Genomic DNA, 23,899 nt, shown 5'->3' with positions numbered 1-23,899 from the left:
ACTCTACCTACAATAAAAAGTTATTCCGTCAGAAAAATGAATAGCATGTATGGTAATAAGTGGTATTGAATAAAATATGGATTTATCAGGCAAGGCTTTTGAAATAAATATCCAAGTGTGAAGTAAGGGATAATCTGCTGAAAGGAGAGGTGATGGCTTAATGGTATTATCACAAGATGATTAATTGGGGACCCAGGTTCAAATCCTTCCATGGTGAATTTTAATTTTAAAAATATCTGGAGTTAGCAATCTAGATTTGATAAAGTTGATTGCCAAAAAAATCCATTTGCTTCACAATTGTCATTAAGTGAAGGAAACTGCTGTCCTTCTCTGGTCTGGCCTCCATGTGACTCCAAATCTACAGCAACATGATTGACTCTTAACTGCCCCCTGAGCAATTGAGGATAGCTAACAATGCTGGCTTAAGTTAAAAATCATACAACACCAGGTTATAGTCCAGCAGGTTTAATTGGAAGCACACTAGCTTTCGGAGCGACGCTCCTTCATCAGGTGATTGTGGAAGGCTCGATCATAACACACAGAATTTATAGCAAATATTTGCAGTGTGATGTAACTGAAATTATACATTGAACAATTGATTGTCTGTTAAGCCTTTCATCTGTTAGAATACAGTGATAGTTTCACTTCTTTCACGTTAGTAGAGCGGCACGGTGGCACAGTGGTTAGCACTGCTGCCTCACAGCGCCTGAGACCCGGGTTCAATTCCCGACTCAGGCGACTGACTGTGTGGAGTTTGCACGTTCTCCCCGTGTCTGCGTGGGTTTCTTCCAGGCGCTCCGGTTTCCTCCCACAGTCCAAAGATGTGCGGGTCAGGTGAATTGGCCATGCTAAATTGCCCGTAGTGTTAGGTAAGGGGTAAATGTAGGGGTATGGGTGGGTTGCGCTTCGGCAGGTCGGCGTGGACTTGTTGGGCCGAAGGGCCTGTTTCCACACTAAGTAATCTACTCTAATCTAAATCACAAAACCCTTTTTTAGAAGTTGCATTCTCGGGTTAGCTGTTAACAATGGTGATGGCTAGACAATATGTTGAAGGTGTTAGCCTCTTGTGTTCTCTGTCTATGACCTAATGTTAAGATTGATTCTAATCTTAAAAAGTGAGATGACCGTGTTTTACATAACTTCATGCAGTTTTTGAGCTCAGGGTTCTACATGAATGTATGCAGTTTTTAAGCAAAGTGCAATGTAACTCTGCAAGTACAAATTCAACCCACAAAATGTGTGCATGTGGGTCTTTGTCAGTGTGTCTGTCTGTCTGGGGTGGGGTGTGTGTGTGTGTGTGTGTGTGCGTGCGCGCGCGCGCGTGCGTGTGGTGCAGTGCAATGGTGATCACCTGTAACGTGACATGAATCCAAGGTCCCGGTTGAGGCCCTCCCTATGGGTACCGAACTTAGCTATCAGCCTCTGCTCGGCCACTTTCCTCTGCTGCCTGTCCCAAAGTCCACCTTGGAGGATGGTCACCCAAAGGTCTGAGGCTGAATGTCTTGGACCACTGAAGTGTTCCCCAACTGGGAGGGAATCCTCCTGTCTGTTGATTGTTGTGCGGTGCCCATTCATCCGTTGTCATAGCCTTTGCTCAGTTTCCCCAATGTACCATGCCTCCAGGCATCCTTGCCTGCAACATATAAGATAGACAACGTTGGCTGAGTCACATGAGTACCTGCCATGTACAACGTGGGAGGTGTTCCACGCGTAATAGTGGTATCTATGTCCACACTCTGACATGTCTTGCAGCATCCTCCGTGACAGGGTTGTATGGAGTTGTCCTGAGAGCTGGGCAGTTTGCTACGAACAATGATCTGTTTGAGGTTTGGTGGTTGTTTTAAAAGCAAGTAGTGGAGGTGTGGGGAAGGTCTTGGTGAGGTGTTCATCCTCATTGATAATGTGTCACCAAGACCTTTCCCATACCTCCACTACTTGCTTTTAAAACAACCACCAAACCTCAAACAGATCATTGTTCGTAGCAAACTGCCCGACTCTCAGGACAACTCCATACAACCCTGTCACAGTGGACGCTGCAAGACGTGTCAGATTGTGGACATAGATACCACTATTACGCGTGGAAACACTTCCCACCTTGTACATGGCAGGTACTCATGTGACTCAGCCAACGTTGTCTATCTTATACGTTGCAGGCAAGGATGCCCGGAGGCATGGTACATTGGGGAAACCTAGCAAAGGCTACGACAACGGATGAATGGGCATCGCACAACAATCAACAGACAGGAGGGTTCATCCCAGTTGGGGAACACTTCAGTAGTCCAGGACATTCAGCCTCGGATCTTCGGGTGACCATCCTCCAAGGTGGACTTTGGGACAGACAGCAGAGGAAAGTGGCCGAGCAGAGGCTGATAGCTAAGTTCGGTACCCATAGGGAGGGCCTCAACTGGGACCTTGGGTTCATGTCACATTACAGGTGATCACCGCACGCACACACACACGCACACACACACGCACACACACACGCACACACACACATTTTGTGGGGTGAATTTGTATTGTACTTTGCTCAAAAACTGCATACATTCATGTAGAACCCTGAGCTCAAAAACTGCATAAATTTATGTAAAACACTGTTATCTCACTTATTAGATTAGAATCAATCTAAACATCAGGTCATAGACAGAGAACACAGAGGACTAACACCTTCAACATATTGTCTAGCTATCACCATTGTTAACAGCTAACCTGAGAATGCAACTTTTTAAAAAAAAGGGTTTTGTGATTTACACACGAAAGAAGTGAAACTGTCACTGTATTCTAACAGATGAAAGGCTTAACAGACAATCAATTTTTCAATGTATGATTTCAGTTACATCACACTGCAAATATTTGCTATAAATTCTGTTACGATCGAGCCCTCCACAATCACCTGATGAAGGAGCGTCGCTCCGAAAGCTAGTGTGCTTCCAATTAAACCTGTTGGACTATAACCTGGTGTGTGTGATTTTTAACTTTGTACACCCCAGTCCAACACTGGCGTCTCCAAATCCTGAATGCTGACCTAGTATGACCCCCTCATCCCATGACCTAATGTTATTAAAAAATGGAAATCTCATGGAATTGCTAGCATCCTTCTCAATGGTGTATATATTGCAGTATATTTCCATGATGGACAAAATCTGATCCAGTTCAGTATCTTCTCTGCTGACTAACTGAACCGTTACCTGATACTGGAACTGGCATTTGAATGTCAGCGTCCCTAGATTGTGATTTTGGAAGGCTGGGTGAGAGTATAGATAAGCAATAAATAATTTACCGAAGAACAAATCACTGCTGCACAAGAGACAAGTTGGATCCTGAGTGCATTTCAATTCTAAAGCATTGTTTTAGAAGTACCTCTTAACAAAGGCATTCTTTTAATGGAGAATAAAACGTTTTAGAACGTTGAGGTCATTTCAATTTGTGTTACTGCTTTGCTCGAGCAATCCAGAGCCACATCGTTGCTACTTGACATCTAATATTGGCTATAAACACGGACAATTCTGGAGAAACTCAACAGGTCTGGCCGCATATACAGAGAGAAAATAGACATTTTGAGTCTGGTCTGAATCTTCAGAAGAAGGTGAGGTTTCTCTCTTTGTACCTGCTGCCAGACCTGCAGAGATTCTCAAGCACTTTGTTTTATTTCAGATTTCCATCATCTGAAGTATTTTGCTTTTATCTAATATTAACAACCTTAAACAAAGAAATGGTCTTTGTCTTCCTGCATTTTATAAAGTGACTCATGCTCTTTGTGTAAAGCAATTTCCCCCAAAACCCTTTCCTCATTTTCTGGCAATTTTTGATCGATTGCGGACACAATTGTCCCAGGCAGGTTTTTATTTCCATGATATGTTGAGTGAAGCCCTCCACAATTTAAAACCAGGATTGATAGAGCTTATTGTAATATTCGCTATCCCAGGATTAGTGGTGCTGAAAGAGCACAGCAGTTCAGGCAGCATCCAAAGTGCAGTGAAATCGACGTTTCAGGCAAAAGCCCTTCATCAGGCTTTTGCCTGAAACGTCGATTTCGCTGCACTTTGGATGCTACCTGAACTGCTATGCTCTTCCAGCACCACTAATCCTGAATCTGGTTTCCAGCATCTGTAGTCATTGTTTTTATCTTATTCACTATTCCAGTCCAGGAGATGGTCAGTAACTCAAATTACTCTTCATTGCTATGGTTGTTCTTTATGATTAGATTGTCCTGATGACTTCAGTTGCATTTCCAAAATAAAAATCTCAACTGCATTTTATAATTGATCAATACCTCTTCCCTTTTATTTAAGTCCAAAATGTTTTTCTGATGTTATCCAATGCTACTTGCACTTTTTAAAAAAAAAAGTTGTCATTTATCTGTTTCTTACCTGTTCATATTTGCACTGATTGTATGTTCTCATTCCATGCTTTTCTTTTCAAAATATAATATCTCATATGTGTTTATGTTAAAGTACACTTGGTGATTTTAACCATCAACTTCCTTACATTCTTAGCCAGTTATAGTTGTGATAATTGTGCTTTCTGCTTTGTCCATTTGAATGGAGTGAGACTATATTCCACTGTGTGTGTGATCGGAAGCAAAATACACAAATATCTGAATATGCCATCTGATAGAAAGAAAGATTGTCACTTGTGTAAATTTCAACATGTCCTCTAACAGATTAAAAGTTTCAGACAGTTATAAAGTAGGTTCTGTGCACTGAAGTAAGTTATTTATCTTGATTAGTATTTGCAAAGGGACACTTATTATCTGGTGCGACTAACAAATTATCCAGTCTTTTTGTATGTGACACAATTACATACCACAATGAATTTAGTATGATATGTTTATGAATTCACTAACAACTGGCTTGGTGCAACTAGCTTTCAGTTGGTCTGCATTGTTGTAGATTTATTAGTTTATTCCTGTATTTAGCATTATTTATCATATTATTTTCCTGTGATTTCTGTGTACTCCAGATGGTTTAGTTTCCTTTGGTTAAATACTGACTGTAACCAGTTTTAGTACTTGAATTGCTATTATCTTAGGTGAGTAGCCTGTTTATATGTAACCAATTTATCTCTCCATTTATGCTTTATGATGTTAGCTCTTGATCTTTTGGACTCCAAGTACCAATTAGATAAGTTTTGTAGAGTACCATTGTGTGTTTGGCCATTATATGTTTCATCTTAAAGTCCAAATATGGTATTATCTGAAATTTCTCAACAAACTTTTTCAACGAAATCTGACCAATTTCCTCTTGAATTTCTCAACACCAGCTGCTTCCACTGTATGTCAGTCTGGAGGTTTGTACCCGATGAGCAATGATCTGGTCACCTTCCTTCTTTTACACTTGGGTTTGTGCATCCAGAACAATAACTCGGGTAAAAATAGCTAATGATGATAATAAATTCCTTCACCTAGGGTAATGTCTTTATCATTAAATTTTCCAATATACTGTATTGGGTGCCATGCTGGGTTCTGTAGTAGATATTGGGGGATTGTGCTGCAGTGGTTCTGACAGCATGGATACAGTAGAGAAGAAAGCAGAAATGCTTAAAGATGCAGTAGACGAATCATTGAGAGATTCAATTTAAAGATGCAAATAGAAGTGGAGTGTTTGGGATTTTTATAACTGCAAAAATACCAATGTTAAAGGGTGAATAGGACCCCCCCCCCCCAACACCAAAATATGAAACTGTAGTGTACTGACAATGTGATTGGAGCAGTATTCCAAAGACCTACAGTAACAATTGTAAGGTCACGAGTTCAAATTCCACAGCATCTGCTGGAAATTTCAGTTAAATTAATAAAATAAAGAAACTGCAGTTAAAAAGTAGTCCCAGCACTGGTGACCATGAAACCATTGTTTATAAATTGTATGAACTCATCTGGACCACTCATTCCTTTCCACAAAGGAGATCTCTCGCCTTGACCTGGTCTGGCATATTTGTGACTCTAGACCCAGAGAAACGTAGTTGACTCTTAAGTGTCCTCTGAAAAGATTTAACAAGCTACTCAGTTGTATTAACCATTACACCTCTTCAAGAAATAAAACTGGCTGGCAGTGTTGGTCGGCCCACACCTCAAGAACTGCAGTGGTTCAAGAAGTTGGCTCACCATTCCCTTCCCATTGGCAATGACGGATGAGCAATAAATGCTGGCCGAGTCATTGATGTCCACTTTCTGAGACTGAATATGTAAAACAAATTAAAAATTGGGGGGGTGGGATGAGGGTCACTGATAAGGCTTGGAAAAATTGCAGCTATTAAGTGGTAAAGCCTTGTCTTTATGCAAGGATACTAAACTGCAGTACTATGGGGAGGAGTGTGTCATTGGAGGTCAGAGTGGAGTGGAAGCACGCAGTTGGTTTTTGGGCCAGTTGTTCTTTGTGAAGAGTGATGGGTGGCAGGTTCATAAGGACAACATTTGCAAAATTAAGTCCACTGGTGGATAAAGGATGGCAGAGTTCCTGTGGCAGAACATGTGAAGCATGATTTTGTTTTATGCAGTCTGGCTCAGTCAGAGGGAGAAGCTGAGGAGAATGATGGAGTCTGTTGGAGACTGAAAATGATGCCTCTGTTCCTCTGATAAATAATAGGAAGGTATTTGTGGATGTCTTGATTTGGACAGGTATTCTGACTCTGAGCCCATCTCTGTTTTGTCGAGAGAGGTTAAAGATGAGTGAGTCTGGATATCAGCATACACGTAGTCTCTAGGTAATGTTACTGAAGGACGGGACATGGGATAAGAAAGAGGGGGGCTGTGGTAAGAGTACTGAGAGCTCTAGATGTGGCAAGAAAAATCAATGTTGCGGGAGACATGCTCATTTTATAGCGATAGGTAAGAATGGACCCAATGGGGGGGGGGGGGGGAGGCGATCATGGAAGAATGTCGTGCTACACTGATTAGATTTATTGTCATCAGTTATACCAAGTTACAGTGAAAGATGTTGTTTTCCATATCTTACAGGGAGCAGAACAGAATTGAGAATAATGTTAAAACTACAGAGAAATAGATTAGAATTAACACTTGAAAGGTCAAAAGTCTGATAGCAGCAAGGAAGAAGCTGTTCTTGAATCTATTCACACATATATTCAAACTTAGATCTTCTGCCTGAAGGAAGAAGGTTGAAGAGTGTATAATCAGAGTGGGAGGAGTCTTTGATTACATTGGCTGCTTTTGCAAGACAGTGGGAAGTATAAATGAAATCAATGGATGGAAGGCTGGTTTGCGTAATGGACTGGGCCATGTTTATGTCCTTTCTTTGGTCTTGAGGAGCAGTCACCAAAACACGCTGTGATGCATCCAGATATGCTATTTCTGGTGCATCAATACAAATTGCCAAGAGTCCTTGTGGACATATCCTTAGCCTCCTGAGGACATTGTTCTGCTTTCTTGACCCATTGATGTGGGTGGACGAGGACAGACTGTTGGTGACCATCACTCTCAGGAACTTGACACTGTCGACCATCTCCACCTCAGCACCATTGATGCAGACAGGGGTGTGCCCTCCATTCCACTTCCTGAAGTCAATGACCAGCTCCTACATTGTGCTAATGTTGATGAAGTGATTGTTGTCTTTACATCATGCTGCTAAACATTCAATCTCTTTCCTGTACTCTGTCTCGTTGATGAGATCTGACCTACAACTGTCATCAGTAAACTTCTAAATGAAGTTAGCCACCATTGAGAGGGTATAAGGAATAGAGTTGAAAATGTGTTGCTGGTTAAAGCACAGCAGGTTAGGCAGCATCCAAGGAATAGGAAATTCGACGTTTCGGGCATAAGCCCTTCATAAGGAATAGAACTGACTACACAGCCTTGCATGGCACTGATGTTGAGGATTATGGTGGGGGAGGTTTTAGATTAGATTAGATTACTATTTTTTAGATTACTTAGTGTGGAAACAGGCCCTTTGGCCCAACAAGTCCACACCGACCCGCCGAAGCGCAACCCACCCAGACCCATTCCCCTACATTTACCCCTTGACCTAACAATACGGGCAATTTAGTATGGCCAATTCACCTAACCTGCATATTTTTGGACTGTGGGAGGAAACCGGAGCACCCAGAGGAAACCCATGCAGACACTGGGAGAATATAAAAACTCCATAGTCAGTCGCCTGAGGCGGGAATTGAACCCGGGTCTCTGGTGCTGTGAGGCAGCAGTGCTAACCACTGTGCCACCATGCCACCCACTGAACCCGGGTCTCTGGCGCTGAGGCAGCAGTGCTAACCACTGTGCCACCATGCCACCCACTGAACCTGGGTCTCTGGCGCTGAGGCAGTATTGCTAACCACTGTGCCACCGTGCTGCCCACTGAACCCGGGTCTCTGGTGCTGTGAGGCAGCAGTGCTAACCACTGTGACACCATGCTGCCCACAAGATGTTGTTGCCTTTTACTGATTTGGGTCAAGAAATCGAGGATCCTGTTTCAGAGTGGAGAGCCAAGTCCTAGATCCCAGAGTTCAGAGATGAGTTTGTTTCGAATTTATGGTGTTGAAAGTGGAACTGTAGTCAAGATAAGTAGGAACCTGACACAAAGATATCCTTGTTATCCAGATTTTCCAGGGATAAGTATAGGGCCAGGGAAAACCATCATGAATTTCAGAGATGGTAAGGATGACAAGATGGAATTGTAGCTGTTGCGTTGGGAAAGATCTGTAAAACCATTCAGCAATGCATCAGATTACCCTGTTGCAGCAAGTAGGTTTGAAAAAATTCATATTGAATACTCAAGCTAAAACAGTAAAATATAAATTAGAGGAAGTGATAGTTACATTATAAATAATCCACAGTTCTTTTTTGTTCAGTTCTGGTCATGGTTAAGAAAGCATTCCTGCTTTTGAGACTGTATAGAAAGACAGGCCACAATAGTGATCCAAGTATCAGAGAATCCTTATGATGTTTTGCATTAATTGATCTTTGGCTGGTTAGTTTTCTTTGATTCCATGATGCTGACCACTTCATAAACCAACCAATGTTTTCTATAAGCCTGAATGCATATTTGCTTTTTTAATATCAGTGTAAAAGTAATAAATCACAGAGGTCAATTAGCGAATCATTGTCGGTACAATCTGGCTTTTTGGATACATCATATGCCTTTGCATGTTTTTCTTGAATTTACTAAATGGAAGAATAAAACCAATCAGACTCCACCTTGGGTTAGAAATTATTTCTTCAATTTAATGAACATTATGAAATGCAAGTATTAATTTTGTTGTGGTTCTGTTCGCCGAGCTGGGAATTTGTGTTGCAGACGTTTCGTCCCCTGTCTAGGTGATATCTTCAGTGCTTGGGATCCTCCTGTGAAGCACTTCTGTAATATTTCCTCCTGCGTTTATAGTGGTTTGTCTCTGCCACTTCCGGTTATCAGTTCCAGCTGTCCGTTACAGTGGTCGGAATATTGGGTCCAGGTCGATGTGCTTATTGATTGAATCTGTGGATGAGTGCCATGCCTCCAGGAATTCCCTGGGCTCAGGAGGCTCCCAAGCACTGAAGATGTCACCTAGACAGGGGACGAAACATCTGCAACACAAATTCCCAGCTCGGCGAACAGAACCACAACAATGAGTACCCGAGCTACATATCTTCTCTCAAACTTTTGAAGTATTAATTTTAAATGGTTTTAAACTTGTGCTATCTATCCACAGTGGAATATTGGAAGTGATTGTAATCTCTTCGTGCAAAGCTTTTCTTGCATCTTTTCTGATCTCTGTACAGCTGCATAATATTGTCAATGTACAATTCTGCCAGTTCCTTATTTTTCATGTTTCCTGTGGTTATTGAGGGAGAGCTATTTAAAACTATGAGCTAATAAATGACTGATTTCATGTGCAGAGTTCATGTACATGCTGCTAGTTCCTGAAATATTCATCCTAACAAGCTACTTATGGACTTTAGGTACCTTGTTTCTGACCTTAGAATATGCCTCACTACCAGTTAACACAAGATTAACTCAAAGCACTCAAATTTCAACTCCAGCATCTTCCCTATTGCATATTACTATTTTCTCTGACTTTACCTATTGTTATATTGATACAAAATCAACCTTTAAGATTTCATTCAAAAAAATTCAGTCTTCCATATTAGAACATTGTGTGAACATTGAAAGGATGAGACACTGCAGCTTGCTAGGCACACTCCATGTCTGTGTACTCCTCCCTGAAATGTCAAATATCCAAATTAGCTCAAATGAACATGGATGTAACTCTAAATGAAAACCGAAAGAACTGCAGATGCTGGAAATCAGAAACAAAAACAGAAGCTGCTGAAAAAAACTCAGGTCTGACAGCATCTGTGAAGAGAAATCAGAGTTAATTTCTCAGGTCCGGTGACTCCACCTCAACACAAAGCTCTGCTATCATCGTCTTCAGCCAATCACAGCCTGCCTCCACCTGTCTCCTGCCTGTCTACTGGTGCAAAATTAAAATTGCCCCATACTCATTCTTATTTTCTAACACTTTTTTTAATAGGTAAACTCTGAAAACTAAATGCAGACTATTACTTCAAATCTATCCATGACAACAAAACAGAATACACAAGTTCAGTCAGTGAAAAGCAAATTTAATAATGGTGTGAGAAGCTGCTTTAGTGGGCACTAGGTAAATGGACTTTGTGACAGGAGGACTTCCAGAGGCAAAAAGATTTGCACTCAGTTTATGGCTGTGATAAGAACTGAAGGCTGTTTCTGGCTGAGTGGACAGTTTGACTTTTTTAATCTGTATGGAATTATGTTTCTAAATTTGTTTTGTATTAAAAGTAAGGCAGATAAATTGTTTTTGTTCCCTCTAGAATCTAGAAACATTCTAAAATGAGCTACATGATTTATCTTTTTCCTGTGTTGTAAAGGGTATATTTTCTTGGACTTTGGCCATTGCATGGGTATCTCTGTATACTACCTTAAACACCTGTGTGCAATTTTTCACATATAGTAGTTTGTTTTGGCTTGTAGTCATAGAGATGTACAGCATGGAAACAGACCCTTCGGTCTAACTTGTCCATGCCGACCAAATATCCCAACCCACTCTAATCCCACCTGCCCCATATCCGTCCAAACCCTTCCTATTCATATACCCATCCAGAAGCCTTTTAAATGTTGCAATTGTACCAGCCTCCACAACTTCCTCTGGCAGCTCATTTCATACACGTACCATCCTCTGAGTGGAAAAAGTTGCCCCTTAGGTCTCTTTTATATCATTCCCCTCTCAGCCTAAACCTATGCCCTCTAGTTCTGGACTCCCCCACCCCAGGGAAAAGACTTTGCCTATTTATTCTATCCATGCTCGTCATAATTTTATAAACCCCTCAGCCTCCCTTCAAGGAAAACAGCCCCAGCCTGCTCACCCTCTCCCAATAGCTCAAATCCTTCAACCCTGGCATCATCCTTGTAAATCTTTTCTGAACCCTTTTCAAGTTTCAACATCTTTCCGATAGGAAGGAGGCCAGAATTGCATGCAATATTCCAACAGTGGCCAAACCAATGTCCTGTACAGCCGCAACATATTCTCCCAACTCCTGTACTCCGTGCTTTGACCAATAAAGGAAAGCATACCAAATGCCACCTGGACTATCCTACCTACCTGTGACTCTACTTTCAAGGAACTATGAACCTGCACTCCAAATTCTTTTTGTTCAGCAACACTCCCTAGGACCTTACCATTAAGTGTATAAGTCCTGCTAAGATTTGCTTTCACAAAATGTAGCACCTCATATTTATCTAAATTAAACTTGGGCCTTCAGGCTTAGACTTAAATATGTGACAATAGATATGTGAAATAAGTTCCTGAGTGGTCTTGCTCTTGAACTGTTCAGATTCCAAGTTCTTTTTCTGTCAGGTATGCAGATAAACTGATACAAATGAAGAGGCAAGCTGCAGACGAAGGACAGCAGTATTTAAGCTGGAATGACATTCAAAGCTGTATTGAAGAAATCAATTTGCAAGTCCAGGAAGAAAATGAAAGTGAGTTGTATCTTCCAAAGCTGGGATTACCTTTAGCTGATGTGTTGAATTGGATCAATCTATTTTACCTTTTTAAAGTGTCTCTACTATGCAGTGAAACTGATATCGTGGGCTGACTGTAAGTTACTGTGGAGCTCCTGTCCAGAAGATGACAGGAACAGCAGAGCAAGCTGTAACTAAGTTCTTCACGTGCTGCATGCATTGTAGTTTAAACTAAAGGAGCCCACATGACACAGAATCGCACCAAAGTAAATTGTGATATTAAATTTTTTTTAATTAAACTGAAAAATGTCACATTCTATTGATCCTTTTTCCAGAAAATCAAAGGGATGAATTTGAAATCTGAGTTTAACTTTGAATACTAATTCACCACAGGAGCCTAAAATGTTTTGTTAGCATTAAGTAAAATTAATATTATTTCCTTTATCATCAGAAACTGGATTGTTGTAAGAAAAGTCTGTTGTTTTGTACTTCAACTTTCATTAAAAAGTAATGGATGTCGAAAGTCATTATTGAAGAATTCCTTAATAGCATAAACCTAAAGTGCAAAGCTTTATAGCTTGATTCCAATTCCACAGATGAATTAGTTACTAATTCTTAAAATTTCATTTGACGTCTTAGGGAAGGTAAGCACTAATGTTAAAATGGCTTATATAACTGAGATGGAAAGAAAAGGCTTGTAACATACTATAGATCTTTGAACATTGAAAAGAGAATCTGCAGTTTAACTTTTCCAGCCATCATCCTTGCTTTACTTGATTTTTACTTTCCATGAAGCAACATGTAATGAAATCTTCACTAAAGGGTTAGTTGTTACATTCTCATTGCAAGGTTATCTAGTCTGAATTTGTACATTGGTGACCAAGTGAAAAGGCGTGGACCTGCTAATACCTGCTAAATCTCCTTGGTTGGCTACAATAAATGTTTATGAAATTTTTTGAACAAGGTTGCGTCCCTCTCTGATTAAAATGTGTCATAAAGGAGCCAAAGTTTCTTTAAGTTAAAGAAAATAGCAAATTTATTACCTGTCAAACCAGGCAATGTACTAAAAATGTGACATTGAGCATAAGGCCTTTGCATCACATATGTGCTCCCACACAGAAACGCACTAACTTCAAGGCGAATACCGTTCAGTGCAAAGGAAGATAAAACATTGTGTGGTTTAGAGCCCTCTGGTTGTCTTTGAGGTGCAAAGACCGATATTTATCTGATTTCTTGGATGCAGTCAGAGCAAATGTTGCAGTTATTGAAAAGATCTAGGTCAGCAGCTGATTTATTCTCAGGGCTGATAACCCTCTGCCAAACTGGACACCATTTCAAAAGAGTGAGCAATCCTTATTCCATAGTGTATTGTGATTTCCAGGACCCATGCTTCTGTAACAAAACCACTGGTTTATAATCATGGCATTATGCAGGAGGTGGTTCTAGTCATAGGCCCTCAATGGGAGCCATACAAGTTCCATTAGTCAGACCCCCCCCCCCCCCCCCCCCCCCCCATGAACCTTTGATCGGTAGGGAGTTTTTGAAAAGAAATCTTCCTCTTTAAATTAAAGATTTACAATTAAGTCTTTGTTCTGGCAATACCTATAGTCAAGCAGTTTCACTACCAGAACCATTTGGAGAAATGAGCTATGCATTCCAAATGGTGATTTTTGATGCCCAGGTAATGATCACTTGGCTAGTTTTTTCAGGATGTACTCTCAGCCGTGTTATTTAGAAATCCCTTTGCCAATTCCTCTGGGCTTGGCTACTTTCGCATCTCAGGACTTTGATCATCTTAATGTCTCCCAGCTCATTTTCAACTGTACTTCAATCAAATCAAAATCTAAAGGCTTCAAGTTAATTTGTTGAAATTTCAGAGCTTGATGATCCATTTTAATGTCAAGATAATATATGCCAGCCTGAATATATTTGTTAATGATTGGCATCAGCATATGTTATCTTGATTCTAAATAATTTGAGTCAAAACCTACATTGGAAGGGGGCTTACAAATTTTAAATTTATATTTTCCGTTGTACCCTTTAAATCCATTATTCTCTGCCTGATGTGTAATTTTTCCACCTTATTGTCAGTGTGCTTTTGAGGATTATTCTCTTCAAAAGTTACAAATTTTCTCTCCTCTTTCAACTTTGGAGACTTTGACTTTTCGCACCATGGTTCCACGGCTGTTGCTGTTGTGCTCATTCCCCCTCGCTTGGTCCTTTAAGCCTGCATAAGGTTTTTGGTGGTCCAGTTGAACAGAAGGTGGGGAGTCACTGCTAAGTACTCACCCTTGTTTGTGCAATCTGTGCCCATTTTTTAGTACTTGTGGTTAGGAAGAGGAATACTTAGCTCTTTATTTCTATGTCTTAGGACGTCAAGATTATAATACAATGCTGTTTTACCTCACTGGTTGAAATTGGCTAACTGGGAAGTAAATCTTTCGAGCTTCTAGCTCTGTGGTTTAGCATACTAACTTAATTAACTGTTATATTTATAGCTTTACATTTTTGTTGTAAACTGAGGTTAAATTTATTCCAAAGACCCAGGAATACCATAATTTACAATTGATAATTTAGTGTTCAGTAGAATTAGGGGTGCTTGAACTTTTCAGTATTGAAATACATCACAATATAATTTAGCAATTTATTACCATTGCTTAGTTGTTGTAAGACTGTATTTCTCTTGGCTTTACTATTACAGAGATCATTGCAGCTGGCCTTATCAATGAGATAGTAGATAAAGAAGATCCTAATAAAACACTGGAAGCATTACTGATGCCAACTGCTAAATTACAGGGCGTGAAGTCCTCAATAGCGTCCCATTATCAAGATGTTCTGTGGCACACTAAGCAACAGAAGTGCAAGGTGAGCCTTTATAAAATGGCTGCTTATTTTGTTCATGTTTACTTGTCTATTTCTTTCTACTGTAAATTCAATCAATGGAATAGAAAAAATACTTTGGAGGTCAGTGCAGTCATCTTCAGTCCTAAATTTTACATGAAAAATTGCTCATTGTATTTTAAGACCATAGAAAATGCCTTGTTTGGTGGTAGGAATTTTCCAATGCTTCCAAGGATTCATTTTATGAACTCTTTCATTCCGTCTTATGCTATCACAACAGAGAGTGTCGGTTAGCTCAGTTAGTTGATTTGCGATGCAGAGTGATACCAACAGAGTGGGTTCAATTCCCACGCCTGCTGAGGTTACCATAAAGCATTCTCCTTCTCGGTCTCTCCCCTTGTCATAGGTGTGGTGGCCCTCAGGTTAAACAACCGCTGTAATGAGAGAACAGCCCTATAGTCTGAGACATGGGCCAAGTGCAGGCAGCTGGGATGGCTTTAGTTAAGACTTATGATCGGCATGGACTGGTTGGACCGAAGGGTCTGTTTCTGCGCTGCATCACTCTGTGACTTTAATTAGAATTCTACCAAGGGGAAAAACTTCAGTTACATGGACAGATTGAAGGAACTGGGAATATTTTCAATAGATCAGAGAAGGTTAAAGGTATTGAATGAGTGAAAAAGAATAAGCTGCTTCCATGAGCAGAATGATCAGTAGCAAGAAAACACAGCCTTAATCTGATTGACAAAAGAATGACAAATAACATGAAGCAACGCTCTGAAAGTTTGTGATTTGAAATAAGCCTGTTGGACTATAACCTGATGTCATGTGATTTCTGACTGGGAATGGGTAGGGGAGTGAGACTGATTAAGTAGCTCTTTGATAGAGTCATCACAGACATGAGAGACCAAATGACAACTTTCTATTCTATACCTTTCTATGGTTTCTTTTTATTAATAGAAATCACTATTTGTGAAAACAACCAGATTATCTTTGTGTCGACAATAAATAATATCAGCACTAATGACTTGCATCTTGAACCTAGACCTGGGGTAGACTAAATGGGCAGAATGGTTGCCAAATATAGTGAACAAATGATTCTGCAAATAAAGATGATGTTTCCTTTAGGATTCAAACCCATCTTCCAAACATACTGACCCAGAAATTGCTGCATTAAGAATGGCAAAGCTGGGGAGCTCTGCTTGCCATTTTTACTAAGACACCCACAACTCTCCTCCCTCATTAAACCTGTAAATCAGAATGTGTTATCCGAGATATCCTGCTCCTCCAGAACTTGTGCTGGTGCCTTCTTCAGAGATAAAATTGTCATAGAAACTATTGTTAAAGTGCGTACTTAAATAAAATATCCACTATTATCAGGGTCAAGACCAGTGGAAAATTACTCCTCCTTGTTACTTCTCTGGCCTGATAAAATCATGTTAAAACTGCGGAGGTTTCATTTCCTAGCACTGAATTTTTGTTAGGCTTTGCAGAGTCATTAAGTAGTGTTATTTATTTAAATACCAGCAGAGGTCATAATGCAACCAGTAAAACTCTCCCATGTGCTTTGTAATCTCATTACATAAGAGTGAGCTCTCTCATTGCCATCACTGTTTCCCTGTTTTCAGTTCATGAATTGCACTTTTCACTGCTTTAAATCTGAAGAAGTTTGGCAAGATGTGACAGCTTGATGGAGTTGATGGCTCTGTTGCCTTTGAGCCAGATGCTATGTGTACCAAGATATGCTGTGTCATTTCTCCGACTCCACCCGAAAACAACTCGCCTAGGTTTTCATATGTACTTTGGGTTGATGCAGTGGTACTGCTTGCAGTGGATAGTCTGTATCACTATCAGTCATTGTGAAAATCCTGAGTTGCAGACCGCTTATAATTTTAGATTTATAGAGCTTCCATATGGCATTTCCACACAGAAACATAGAATTTTACAGTACAGAAGGTGGTGATTCAACCCATCATATCTGTACTGGCTCCTGAAATCTCCAGCCCTATCTCTATCACTCTCTAAATTCAAATTTTGAAGTCTCTGATGGAATCTGTCGTTGTTTCATTTTCCCAGTTAATTATTCATAAAATCTCTGCAGGTTGAGATGACCTTTTATTTTTACTGTGAATTTTGTTCATTTTTCTAGTTTAATGTGTTGATTTGGTTATATTTAAAAGTAAGATTCTGATCTTTATCTGCATATTTAAATTAAAGGTGACTCAGGATGATTCAGCTGTGTTGTGGTTGGATGAGATACAGGAAGCGATCATTTCTGCAAATAAGAATACTGATGATGCTCATTGCTGTAAGTAAAAGATAATGGTGCATTTAAATTAAGCATACTCTAAAAAAAAAGTCATATATAACTTAGAGCAACAATAAACTGGTCTGACAAGGTAACTGCAGTTTTTGATCTGTAGCCAGAAGATTGATGTCCAAATTAAATCTTCATGTATTTTGTAAGGTGTCTTTTTTTAGTAGGGGTTTGTTAGCTTCCTGGGAATTAGAGCAAAGATTATCTATAGAAAATATAAATAAATTAGAATTAGTTTTTTTTTCACACAAGAAAGTGGCACCTTTTCAGAGCATTGCACAAGTAGAACATTGTCATGTTGTTAAGGTATAATTAGTTATACATAATTATAGTTCATGGAAAATCTGGTCAAAGTTGCAAAATCAGACATTAAGCTGGCATTGCATAATTTTTTTCATGTACTGATGTACTGACCTAACCAAGAAGGAAAATTCCAAAGAAGACACTGGAATGTGCCACTTCCTTATTTTGGACATAAGGACTTCAAGCATGATTTCATAGCATGCTTTGGCAGCATGTTGATGAGCTGCTGTGCACTTTGCTACTTAATGTAGTTTATGGGTTGTGTGTATTTACATAGCTTACTTAACAATATTCTTGACTCCAGTAGACTCTCAGGTGCTTGGCTAGGCAGCCAATCCCACTAATGCAGCCAACAAGAACTGAAATACACCTGTGTACTCCCCAACCACCTGATGAAGGAGCAGCGCTCCGAAAGCTAGTGCTTCCAATTAAACCTATTGGACTATAACCTGATGTTGTGTGATTTTTAACTTTGAAATACACCTGAGTGACCCAAAAGATTGGGACATGGAGTTATGGTAAAGGCCAAATTATTAACAGTTTATCTCAATATTGCAATGAAGAAATTTGATATTCCACAAACATAGTTTTCCCTTGATCAATAAGGCTGCATAGCAGTATTCAGGACTTAATCTATCATTTCAAAACTCAGTTACGTCTTATTCAACAAAGTATGATGTTTTCAGGGATTTTGCAGCAAGGAAAATAGCAAGTTCTACTTGAACTCAATATGGTGCATTCTGTGGGGCAATATAGAATGAGTGGGAGGTTTTGGATTTCAGTGTTAAGTGACAGCCTCTTTACTATCTCACTTGGGGGATGTGGACATTGATGGAAGGCCAGCATTAATTACCCATCCCTAGCAGCCCTTAAGGTGCAGCCTTGAACTGCTGCAGTCCATGTGCTGTAGATAGACCACAATGTCATAGGGAGGGAGTGGATGCTTGTGGATGTGATGCCCATCCAGACGACTGCTTTATCCTGGATGATGTCATTTTTTTTTGTGTGTTGTTGCAGCTGTCAATTGGAGAGTATTCCGCCACACTCATGATGTGCACTTTGTAAATGGTGGACAGGGTTTGGAGAGTCAGGAGTGAGTTACTTGGCACAGTATTCATAGAATCCCTACAGTGTGGAAACTAGCCTGATAGCCTAACAAGTCCACACCGACTCTCCAAAAAGTGATCCAGCCAGGCCCATTCCCTTACTCTATTATTCTATATTTACCCCTGACTAATGCACCTAACCTACATATCCCTTAACAATCTGGGCAATTTGGCATAGCCAATTCACCTAACCTGCACATCTTTGGACTGTGGGAGGAAACTGGAGACACTCGGAGAATGTCTTGTGAAATTTGCACTGTCACTTGAGGCTGGAATTGAACCTGGGTCCCTGGCATTGAGGCAACAGTGCTAACCACTGAGCCACCATGCCACCCTAGTCTCTATTCCTAGTCTCTGACTTGCTCTTGTAGGCTCTGTTTGTAGTAATTCTAGTTGAATATCTAGTCAATGGTAATCCCCAGGATGTTGTTAGTGGGGTCTTCAGTGGTAATGTAACACAGTTGAATATCAAATGGGTGGCGATTAGATCATCTCTTATTGGTGATGATCATTGCCTGGCATTTGTGTGGTGTGACTGCAGACTCCAGAAATTGTTGTTGTGAATGTCATTCATTTATCTGTCATTCATTTTATTAGCCAAATTTTGAGATATTAAAGAAATACTTGTATTTTTATTTTGAGATGTAAGCATATCTAATGCATTCGTATGACCTTTATTTCTCTTTAAGTGGCTGTTGCAATTTCAGAAGTTAACTCAGCAATTGAGAAGGGTGATTCACAGCTGACATTGACTACAATACAGTCTTCCAACATAACCACAAGAGGGCTTGTACCAGAATGTGCTGATAGCTATCAGACTGAACTCTCTGAAGAAAAAAGGAAAAAGACTGGAGATGGTATGAAACACAAGGGATAAGTAATTTTCTTTAGCATTAGCAACAGTTTGGGGCAGACTAGCAGATCAATTAACCAGTCAGCACAGAATGTTAAAAGGTATCTTGGTCTTTTTCAGTAATGCATCATTCTTTAGTTCTGTCACAGACATTAGACTGGAAGTTGCACAACAATGTCCATTTTCCCTGTGTCTATATGTCTGGTTTTCACCAAGTCTCAACAGCAAGTTTACTCCTACCTCACCCCTGAATATTAAACTCTTTCATTTATGTCTCAGTCTTGCGTAATAAGTGGTAGATAAGATGGTGTTCTTCATTGACATTCCAGAACATGTGAAGCCTCAAACCCAAGTTTAAACAGTCAGCCTCACTGGTAGAATATATATATATTTATTGCCAGTCTAGAAAAAGAATGTAATACAATGCAGTTTTGGTTATGAATGCAGCTCTATAATTTTGGTACAGACCTGGTGGTCCATTGTCACCGTCTTCTCTGCACTGACAGCAGTGAAACCAGTACATTGGCTGCAATAGATTTTCCAGAAAATGAAGAATCAACACAACATTTCACAGCAACGAATCTGCATACAGTAAACGTTGCTGACTTTGCTCGTATTTTGTTCTCATCATAAGTTGAAGCTGTCGCTGATTTACATACAAATGGTATTCTTGAATTTTTCAAAGTGGTGAACATTATTGTGTATAAATGTTTTTGTTCAAGTTGGTGCAGTTGTGGCATCTTACTCTTAAATGGCACAAATGATAAATACCATTTGTCAGCCTGTTTAGTCAGGTCTCCTAAATAAAAACAGGAAGAACTATGAAGGCTATAAATAAGAAACAAAAACAGAAGTTACTGGGAAAGCTCAATAGAAATCAGTTAACATTCAGTTCTGAGGAAGGGTCACTGGACTCAAAATGTTAACTCTGATTTTTCTCTCCACAAATGCTGCCAGACCTGCTGAGTTTTTTTCTAGCAATTTCTGTTTTTGTAGCCAGGGCTCCTTCCTGCCATACAATATTGAATAGGTGAAAGTGAGGACTGTAGATCTTGGAGATTAGCATCGAGAGTGTGGTGCTGGAAAAGCACAGCAGGTCAGGCAGCAGCTGAGGAGCAGGAAAATTGATGTTTCGGTCAAAAGGCCTTCATCAGGAAGCCCTTCAGCTGCTGTGCTTTTCCTGCACCCCACACTCAGTACGATGTCGAATGCAGTCTCAACAGCAAGTTTACTCTTACCTCACCCCTGAATATTAAACTCTTTCACCTAAGTCTTAGTCAAAGTGATGTTGAGGTCTGTAGATAAGTGATGAAATTTCAAAACTGAACAGTGCACAATTGTAATTATTATATATGTATTTGAACGATCTCTCAAATAATTGAGTAGATGCTACTGTACTCGAACAACTTGACTAGGGAAGTGGCGTCTTTGTTTAGGGCTCTACAGCTGTACAGTTAAGGTTTTATCAGAGCCCATAGTACACTTGTAAGAATTAGGAGCCAAGTAGGTCCTGGTGCCCTTCAGATTTGCTCCACCCTTCAATCAGATCCGAGCTGATTTGTTTGTCGTCTTAGTTTCCAATTCCAACTTAGTCCCAATACTCTGATTCCCTTGCCTAACAAGGTTCTGTCTTTCTCCCCCTTTGAGAAAGATCCAGTGGCACTGTCTCCACCACCACCTGAGACAGATAATTCCAATGTTGCATAACCATCTGAGAGAGAAAAAAAATCCCCTCGATCTCTTTCCTAAAAAGGTGACAGCTTACATTCAGACAATAGACTCAAGTTCTGCATTCATGCATGAGAATAAATATCCTTTCCACATCCGCTTGTTGGGGTTTATTTAACGTTTTATAAATTTCAATTAAACCACCTCTCATTCTTCTAAATGCTGATGAAAACAAGCCCAGCCTGCCAGGCATATCCTAATGAAACAAAGACCTATTCCAGGTGTCCACCCAGTAAACTGAGCTGCTTCCATTGTATTGACGTGTTTATTCAGTGCACTCAACTCCTGCTTTGTTTGACCTCTGCACTTTGACAGTAGAAATCTCTGGGGGAGAGGGATTAGATAATCCAGTCAGCGCTTGTGACTGAAACGTTGACAGAAGATCAGCCATCATTCTTGCCCTTGCACAATAATGTCCATCACTGTTGAGAACGAGAATTTCTAACTTTGCCCAACTTTGTTTACCTCTTCCCACCCTACTCTTGCAAAAATGCCATCCCGTATTCCCAATTCCTCCGCCTCCACCGTATCTGCTCCCAGGAGGACCAGTTCCACCACAGAATAAACCAGATAGCCGCCTCCTTTAGAGACCGCAATTTCCCTTCCTACGTGGTTAAAGATGTCCTCCAACGCATCTCATCCACATCCCGCACCTCTGCCCTCAGACCCCACCCCTCCAACCGTAACAAGGACAGAACGCCCCTGGTGCTCACCTTCCACCCTACCAACCTTCGCATAAACCAAATCATCCGCCGACACTTCCGCCACCTACAAAAAGACCCCACCACCAGGGATATATTTCTCTCCCCACCCCTTTCCGCCTTCCGCAAAAACTGTTCCCTCCTTGACTACCTGGTCAGGTCCACGACCCCCTATGACCCACCCTCCCATCCTGGCACTTTCCCCTGCCACCGCAGGAACTGTAAAACCTGTGCCCACACCACCTCCCTCATCTCTATCCAAGGCCCTAAAGGAGCCTTCCACATCCATCAAAGTTTTACCTGCACATCCACTAATATCAATTATTGTATCCGTTCTCCTCTACATTGGGGAGACTGGGTGCCTCCGAGCAGAGCGCTTTAGGGAACATCTCCGGGACACCCGCACTAATCAACCCCACCGCCCCGTGGCCCAACGTTTCAACTCCGCCTCTGCCGAGGCCATGGAGGTCCTGGGTCTCCTTCACCGCCGCTCCCTCACCACCAGACGCCTGGAGGAAGAACGCCTCATCTTCCGCCTCGGAACACTTCAACCCCAGGGCATCAATGTGGACTTCAACAGTTTCCTCATTTCCCCTTCCCCCACCTCACCCTAGTTCCAAACTTCCAGCTCAGCACTGTCCCCATGACTTGTCCGACCTGCCTAGCTCCTTTTCCACCTATCCACTCCACCCACTCCTCCCTGACCTATCACCTTCATCCCCTCTCCCACTCACCCATTGTACTCTATGCTACTTTCTCCCCACCCCCACCCTCCTCTAGCTTATCTCTCCACGCTTCAGGCTCACTGCCTTTATTCCTGATGAAGGCTTTTGCCCAAAACGTCGATTTCGCTGCACTTTGGATGCTGCCTGAACTGCTGTGCTCTTCCAGCACCACTGATCCAGAATCTGGTTTCCAGCATCTGCACTAATTGTTTTTACCCCTTTGTTTACCTGGTTCTCAACCACTAGTTACTGGTTGAGGTAGAAGCAGACAGCTTTCTGGTTGGTTGAAGGACCATTTCCTGACCTGTCACTGCTCTTTTTGGTGTTTAGGCATTAGTGCATCAGTTCATAGCATGATAGCTCATTCTAAGGTATACCTGATAAAGTTCTTGTGAATATATTCCATGTTCTAGAGCGAGGTTTGGGAATGCAGCTGTTTGACCTGAATTAGATTTGCATGACTAGGTATACTGGTGGCAAGAAAGTACATTTAAAACAAATGTGTCTTTGAATTAACCAAATTGAATGGCCGGATAAATCAGATTTTGAAGCTCTAATTTTGAAGATGAACTCCAAAAGCAATAGCATATAATCCTTGAGGAAAATCAGAAACCTGTCTTTGTTTCCGTTTTAAATCTCATGCTTTGTTTAATTCTTAAGACAGCAGTTTCTATTTTCATTTTCAGAAGGCCATTAAATGAAGGATATTATTTTTCAAAACGTTTTGCAGCAAGAAACTTCATTTAAGTAGTTAATTTATAAGTTGCATTCAATTATTATTTTGAATGGAATTCAGTGGATAAAAGGACTTCGAGCTGCAAGCAACTAATCTTCACAGTGTGTCAGAGATTAGTGTGCATTATGCACTTCATTAGATTTGAGTTCAGATTTCTACAGTGTTACCGTTTCCAACCCCACCCCTGTTGTTAAAGTGCAGGTATGAATAGCAGTGTTAAATTCCTTTCTCTTTGTATTATTGTTGTAGAACCAAATGGAAGTGTGTGGGTTATGCACAAGATAAAAGACAAATATGAATACTACTACAACCTGAAAACTACAGAGGGCACATGGGACAAACCAGAAAATTTTGTGCTGAACAATACTCAGCTGAATAGAGAAGAAATTCAGGTACTGTCAGTAACCTGTGAAAGTGGATACTTCATATAGTGTGTTGCATTTGCTTTATTATCTTGTCTCCTCGTCTGAATGTTTATGGGTAAGGTCACTGATTTGCATCCTTCATGAAAAGGCCCCAGTCCAATCTTTCAAGGACTGATGTGGAACAAAAATAAAACTTTTATTAAATTACTTTCAGTTACCAATGCACCAAAAATATAAATGGGCAGAATTCTCAAATGGGTTCTTTCAAATCCTGTTGTTGGATTAGTGGTGCTGGAA

General features: G+C 40.6%; 1 protein-coding gene across 3 annotated transcripts in view; it reads left to right on the top strand.

The window, feature by feature from the left end:
• The window catches only part of iqgap2 (IQ motif containing GTPase activating protein 2), a 355,835-nt gene that overhangs the window by 202,327 nt on the left and 129,609 nt on the right, over window positions 1–23,899 (top strand). For all 3 annotated transcript variants that reach the window (XM_060835869.1, XM_060835872.1, XM_060835870.1), the window contains 5 exons: window positions 11,821–11,945; window positions 14,629–14,792; window positions 16,986–17,076; window positions 19,184–19,351; window positions 23,487–23,629. In XM_060835869.1, the coding sequence (XP_060691852.1) occupies window positions 11,821–11,945; window positions 14,629–14,792; window positions 16,986–17,076; window positions 19,184–19,351; window positions 23,487–23,629 (691 nt within the window). The remainder of the gene's footprint in view (window positions 1–11,820; window positions 11,946–14,628; window positions 14,793–16,985; window positions 17,077–19,183; window positions 19,352–23,486; window positions 23,630–23,899) is intronic.

This window comes from Hemiscyllium ocellatum, chromosome 2 (assembly GCF_020745735.1).
Source record: "Hemiscyllium ocellatum isolate sHemOce1 chromosome 2, sHemOce1.pat.X.cur, whole genome shotgun sequence".
Lineage (NCBI taxonomy): Eukaryota > Metazoa > Chordata > Chondrichthyes > Orectolobiformes > Hemiscylliidae > Hemiscyllium > Hemiscyllium ocellatum.
The sequence above is the reverse complement of the archived record's forward strand: the minus strand, read 5'-3'. Positions and strand labels throughout refer to the sequence as shown.